The sequence below is a fragment of the Cebus imitator genome, unplaced genomic scaffold, assembly GCF_001604975.1.
Source record: "Cebus imitator isolate Cc_AM_T3 unplaced genomic scaffold, Cebus_imitator-1.0 Scaffold375, whole genome shotgun sequence".
NCBI classification, from domain to species: Eukaryota; Metazoa; Chordata; class Mammalia; order Primates; family Cebidae; genus Cebus; species Cebus imitator.
Window position 1 is genome coordinate 46217 of NW_016107690.1, and position 7103 is coordinate 53319.

Below are 7103 nucleotides of genomic sequence, written 5' to 3' on the forward strand. Positions count from 1 at the left end.
AAAAAAAAAAAAAAAAAAAATTTGAAAATTGGGCTGGGCTCAGTGGCTCACGCCTGTAATTCAGTACTTTGGGAGGCTGAGGTGGGCAGATCATAAAGTCGAGAGATCAAGACCATCCTGGCCAACATGGTGAAACCCTATGCTTAGTCTCTACTAAAAACACAAGAATTAGCTGGGCGTAATGGTGCAGGCCTGTAGTCTCAGCCACTCGGGAGACTAAAGCAGGAGAATCGCTTGAGCCTGGGAGGCGGAGGTTGCAGTGAGCTGAGGTTGTGCCACTGCACTCCAGCCTGGTGACAGAGCTAGCTCCATCTCAAAAAACAAACAAACAAACAAAAATGGACTCGGCATGGTGGCTCATGCCTGTAATCCCAACACTCTGAGAGGCCGAGGCAGGTGGATCATAAGGTCAGGAATTCTAGACCAGCCTGACCAACATGGTGAAACCCCGTCTCTACTAAAAATAAAAAATTAGCCGGATGTGGTGACGCACGGCTGTAATCCCAGCAAGTCAGGAGGCTGACGCAGCAGAATCGCTTAGAATCTGGGAGGCAGAGATTTCAGTGAGCCAAGATCACACCGCTGCACTCCAGCCTGGGAGACAGAGCAAGACTCCGTCTCCAAAAAAGAAAAAAAATTTAGCCAGGTATGGCTGCAGGTGTCTGTAATCCCAGCTACTTGGGAGGCTGAGGTGGGAGGATTGCTTGAGCTTGGGAGGCAGAGGCTGCAGTGAGTCAAGACTGCCCCACTGCACTCCAGCTTGAGCAACAGAGTGAGACTCTGTCTCAAAATAAATAAATAAATAAATAAATAAAGCTGGACACAGTGATTCATGCCGGTAATCTCAGCACTATGGGAGGCTGAGACGGGTAAATCATGAGGCCATGAGTTTGAGACCAGCCTGGGCAACATAGTGAAACGCTGTCTTACTAAAAAATACAAAAATTAGCTGGGCATGGCAGTGGCACATGCCTGTAGTCCCAGCTACTCCGGAGGCTGAGGCAGGAGAATCGCTTGAACCTGGGAGGCGGAGGTTGCAGTCGAGATTGTGCTGCTGCACTCCAGCCTGGGCGACAGAGTGAGACTGTCTCAAAACAACAACAACAGCAAAACAGGTGTGCAAGTACTTGTGTGAGTCCCTGCTTTCCATCCGCCTAGGTAGAGGCCCAGGAATCAGATTGCTGGGCTGCTATTATTTAATGCACCCAGAATCCCAAGCACACCCGCTGCTCCTGGTGGGAGCCATTTCCTCTGCCAGGCACCACCCTCCCCAGCCTCCCCTCATCCTCCTCACCTGGTGGAAGCGGGCAGCTCCCTGACGCTTGTAACGGATCCAGTACTTGAGTGAGAAGATCTCTGGGAAGGGCCAGGACGGGGGCGGCTCCCACTGCACCTGTAGCCGGCGCCCAGCCAGGGGACTCAGGTGCACGCCTTCTGGAGGGTCAGGCTTGACTGATGGACAAGCAGGAAGCCGGGTCAGGGGACAGCAAGTCCATTCATCCATTCATTCATTCACTCATTCATTCAACCAACAAATATGTATTATATATTATATATAATAAATATATACTATATTGATACAATAGTATAATTGTATATAATACCATACATAATATAGTACTATACATAATATAATTATATAATTATATTATATAGTATATATTTATTATATATATAATATATAATACACATATATAATTATATAATTATATATAATCATATTATATAATTACATAGAATCAATAATTATATAAATTATATAACATATAATATATAAATATATTTATATATGTGTCTATATGTATTTTTGAGACAGAGTTTTGCTCTTATTGCCCAGGCTGGAGTGCAGTAGTGTGATCTTGGCTCACTGCAACCTCTGCCTCCTGGGTTGAAGCGATTCTCCTGCCTCAGCCTCCCGAGTAGCTGGGACTACAGGCATCCACCACCATGCCTGGCTAATTTCTGTATTTTTTTTTAAGATGGAGTCTTGCTGTGTCACCAGGCTGGAATGCAGGGGACGCAATCTCGGCTCACTGCAACCTCCATCTCCCAGGTTCAAGTAATTCCCCTGCCTCAGGCTCCCGAGTACCTGGGACGACAGGCATGCACTGCAACCACCCCTAGCTATTTATTTTTTTTGTATTTTAGTGGAGACGGGGTTTCACCATTTTGGCTAGGGTGGTCTCGATCTCCTGACCTAATGATCCGCCCGCCTCAGCCTCCCAAAGTGCCAGGATTACAGGTGTGAACCACCTCGACCAGCCTTAATTTCTCTATTTTTAGTAGAGACAGGATTTCATCATGTTGGCCAGTCTGGTTTCAAACTCCTGGCCTCAAGTGATCCTCCTGCCTTGGCCTCCCGAAGTGCTGGAGCCACTATGCCCAGCTCAACCAACAAATATTGATTGAGAGTCTGCGTGCCTGGCACTGCCACAGAGCAGGGACACAGCGGTGGTCTTAACTGACCTACTCCTGTCCTCATGGAACTCACAATCTATCAGGGAGAAGGCAGGAAATAAGAAACAAATCCATAGGTCACAGAGAATAGGGAAGGAAGCTGGGGAGTGCAAGAATGGCAGTGGCTGCCATGTTTTGTTTATTTTGTTTTCTAAGATGGTGTCTCACTCTCTCACCCAGGCTGGAGTTCAGTGGCATGATCTCGGCTCACTGCAACCTCCACCTCCCAGGTTCAAGCAATTCTCCTGCCTCAGCCTCCCGAGTAGCTGGGATTACAGGCACCTGCCACCATGCCCAACTAATTCTTGTATTTTTAGTAGAGACAGGGTTTCATCATGTTGGCCAGGGTGGTCTCAAGCTCCTGACCTCAGGTGATCTGCCTGCCTCAGCCTCCCGACATGCTGGAATTACAGGTGTGAGGCACCGCACCCGGCCTCATGTCTCTTGAGTAGACACCTAGCAGTGGAATTGCCAGGTTATGTGGCAACTCCATGTTTAACTCTTTGAGGGTTTGCCAGACAAGCTGCTTTTACTAACCAGCAGCAGTGCATAAAGACTCGCAATTTTTTTTTCTTTTTTTTTTTTTCTTTAAAGATAAGGTCTTTATAACTCGATCAAGACAGTTGCAGGTGGACAAAGAAAAAAACAAACAAAAAAGCCGGGCGCGGTGGCTCAAGCCTGTAATCCCAGCACTTTGGGAGGCTGAGGCGGGTGGATCACGAGGTCAAGAGATCGAGACCATCCTGGTCAACATGGTGAAACCCCGTCTCTACTAAAACTACAAAAAATTAGCTGGGCATGGTGGCGCGTGCCTGTAATCCCAGCGACTCAGGAGGCTGAGGCAGGAGAATTGCCTGAACCCAGGAGGCGGAGGTTGCGGTGAGCCGAGATCGCGCCATTGCACTCCAGCCTGGGTAACATGAGTGAAACTCTGTCTCAAAAACAAACAAACAAACAAACAAACAAAAACAAACAAAAAAGACAGGGTCTCGCTCTGTCCCCCAGACTGAAATTCAGTGCAGCCTCAATTTCCTGGGCTCCAGTGATCCTCCTGCCTCCTCAGCCTCCCAAGTAGCTGGGACTACAGGCATGTGCCACCACACCTGGCCAGTTTTTCTACTTTTTTTCCTATTTTTGCAGAGATGGGGGCGGGGTCTAACTATGTTCCCCATGCTGGTCTCAAGCTCCTGGGCTCAAGCAATCTATCCCATTCCTCAGCCTCCCAAAGTGCTGGGATTATAAGCGTGAGCCACTGAGCCTAGCCAGGGCGTGCATATAATATAATATAATTTACTATATAATATAATATAATTTATATATATAATATAAGTATAATATAATATAATTTACTATAATTTACATATAATAATCTACTCAGGAGAGGCCTCACTGAGGAGGTGATGTATGCACAGAGACCTGAAGGAGGTGAGGGAATGAGTCATTGGGACATTTTGGGGAGTGTGTTCCAGGCAGAGGCCACCACCCGTGCAAAGGCCCTGGGACAGTACTGTGCCTGGCATGGAGGAACATCAAGGAGGCCCATGTGGCTAGAGCAGAGAGAGTGATGGGGAGAAAGGGAGGGGAGGGTGTGGAGGAGACAGGGCAGGTTGTGCAGGGCCTGTTGGGCAGTAGGAAGGACTAGGGCTTTGACCCCAAGGCAGATGGGAGCCATGGCGGGCTGCAGGCAGAGGGACGGGCCCTGATTGAGGTGCTCACAGGCGCCCTCTGGTGGCTGCTGTGGGAAGGACAGATTGTGCGGGCCAGGGATGGAGCCAGGGCTCAGGATGGGGGGGACCCAGCTGGCAACAATGGGGGTGATCCATGTATTGGCAGAGGAGGGGGAAGGAGGGGTCAGATTTTTGCCGAAGTGTGAAGGTGCAGCCACAGGACTACAGGACAGGTGGGAGGTGGGACGGGGGGGGTGGAGCAGGAAGGAGCTGGCAGTCTTCCCCCCCCTCGCCCCCGCCCCGCCTCCACTCACTGATGTGCTCTGCTATGAAAGGCACGAAGCTGCTGCAGGAGCCCCAGGGGTGGACGGCAGTGACATTCAGCACGTAGGGCGCTGTGGAGAACAGCTGGACATCCGCAATGGTGCAGCTGGTGGCCTCTGGCGTCCGCTGCAGGCAGGGCCGGCTGTGGCCCCGGGCAGCCATGCCGAGCCTGTACAGGGTAGGGCAGGCTGAGCGCCTCCGGGAGCACCTGTGGCCTCAGCATCTCCTGCTGCCGGCCTGACCCAAGACCCCAAGGAGAGGCAGGAACAGACAGGGCAGCAGGTGGGGATCCCGGGGTGTGGTGCTGGTGGTGGCCGTGCCACCCCTTACCCGGGGGCGGGATATGGACCCCAACATCACAGAGTGCCTGATGGCTCAGGTCGGGGATTACAACCCCAGCTAGATGCTAGGGTCCTGGAGTCTAAATGTTTCTGGGATGTCAGCATTCCAACATTCATTCATTCATGAATGAATGAAAGGGTCTTCCTCTGGCACCCAGGCTGGAGTGCAGTGGCATCATCCTAGCTTATCATAGCCTTGAACTCCTGGCTCAAGGGATCTTTGCGTCTCAGCCTCCACAGCAGGTGGGACTACAGGGGTGCCTCCCCACTCCTGGCTAATTTGTAAAATTTTTTTTCTAGAGACAGGGTCCCAGTATGTTGGCCCAGGCTGGTCTCAAACTTCTGGGCTCAAGTGATCCTCTCACCTTGGTCCCCCAAGTAGCTGGGACTACGGATGTGTGCCACCACATCTGGATAATTTTTTTTGATTTTTAGTAGAAACAGGATATTGCTATGCTGCCCAGCCTGGTCTAAAACTCCTGGGCCCAAGTGATCCTCCTACCTCAGCCTCCAGAGTAGCTGGAACTACAGGCAAGTACCAACACGCCCAGCTAATTTTAAAAATTTTTTGTAGAGACGGGGGTCTCACTATGTTGCCCAACTGGGCCTCAAACTCCTGACGTCAAGCGATCCTCCCCGTTCAGTCTCCCAAAGCAGTGTGATTATAGGCATGCGCCACTGTGCCCAGCCCAGGAAGTTTTTTTTTTTTTTTTTTTTTGAGATGGAATCTCTGTTTCCCAAGCTGGAGTGCGGTGGTGCCATCTCGGCTCACCGAAACCTCTGCCTCCTGGTTTCAAGCAATTCTTCTGCCTCAGCCACCTGAGTAGCTGGGATTACAGGTGCATGCCACCATGCCCCACTAATTTTTTTGTATTTTTAGTAGAGACAGGGTTTTCACCATGTTGGCCAGGCTGGTTTCGAACTCCTGACCTCAAGTGATCCACCCACCTAGGCCTATAATCTACCCCCCCCCAATCTAGCAGGGATTATAGACGTGAGCCACTACACCCAGCCAATTTTTAAAATTGTTTGTAAAGACAGGGTCTCATTATGTTGCCCAAGCTGATCTCAAATTCCTGACCTCAAGCAATCTACCCTCCTGAGCCTCCCAAAGCACTGGGGTTACAGGCATGCGCCCCTGTGCCCAGCCCAGGAGGTGTATTTCTGTTGGACAGGGCTGCCCTAGAATTCCATAGGCCTGGGTTTCAGAATATCTGGGTTTCCAATTTTCCTGATCCAGGGCTCTCGGGGCCAGAGTTCTGGGCTCTTCAGGAAGTCCAGTGTCCCCAAGGTCCCCTTCCAGTCTCTCTGACCTGTACGTGGCAATGAATGACACAGGCCTGGTGGAGTTTGGAGCAGGTGGCAGGGTCCAGGAGCAATCCACAGCAATCGGGTACCGAGGGGCTCGGCATTGCACCTGGGGTAAGGTCGGAGCTGCTGGGGGCCCTGGAGAAGGACAGAAAGAGTGAGCTTGTGGTTTACCCCAGACTGTCACAGCCTTCCTGTGCGCTGGACTCCTGACGTGCTGCCAGCCAGCACCAGGCACATGGTAGGTGCCTAATAAAGGCTTGTAGAATAAATAAATAAATAGGTACATGGACAAAACGCATCGATGTCATCTTTTATCCCCACTACAATGCATCAAGGTGAGAACTATTAGCCTATTTTCCAGATACGGAAGCTGAATCTACAGAGAGGAACTTGGGTAAGAGGGAGAGGTTTCACTGTGTTCTCTTTTTTGTAATTTTTTTTTTTTAGAGGGAGTCTTGCCCGCTCGCCTAGGCTGGAGTGCATTGGCGTGATCTGAGCTCACCGCAACCTCCGCCTCCAGCATTCAAACGATTCTTACTCTCCCAAGTTTTTGGGATTACAGGTGTGCACCGCCATGCCCCGCTGATTTTTGTATTTTTAGTAGAGATAGGGTTTCGCCGTGTTGGCCAGGCTGGCCCCAAAGTCCTGACCTCAGGTGATCTGCCTCCCTTGGCCTCCCAAAGTGCCAGGATTACAGGTGTGAGCCACCAAACCTGGCCTATAATTTTTTTGTTTTTTGTTTTTGGAGACAAGGTATCCCACTCTGTCACCCAGGCTAGAGTGCAGTGGCACAGTCATAGCTCACTGCAGCCTCCAATTCCTGGGCTCAAGTAATCCTCCCACCTTAGCCTCCCAGTTAGCTCATTTTTAAATATTTTGTTTTATTTTATTTTATTTTTTTTGAGACGGAGTTTCACTCTTGTTACCCAGGCTGGAGTGCAATGGTGTGATCTCGGCTCACCGCAACCTCCGCCTCCCGGGTTCAGGCAATTCTCCTGCCTCA

The 7103-nt window shown here is 50.3% G+C and overlaps 1 protein-coding gene across 1 annotated transcript in view; it reads right to left on the bottom strand.

Annotated features, from left to right (window-relative positions):
• The window catches only part of EBI3 (Epstein-Barr virus induced 3), an 11163-nt gene that overhangs the window by 2180 nt on the left and 1880 nt on the right, over nucleotides 1-7103 (bottom strand). The window contains exons 2-4 of the mRNA XM_017507376.2: nucleotides 6103-6235; nucleotides 4439-4617; nucleotides 1295-1452 (exon numbers count right to left, since the gene is read on the bottom strand). Coding sequence (XP_017362865.1) covers nucleotides 1295-1452; nucleotides 4439-4617; nucleotides 6103-6235 — 470 coding nt within the window. The remainder of the gene's footprint in view (nucleotides 1-1294; nucleotides 1453-4438; nucleotides 4618-6102; nucleotides 6236-7103) is intronic.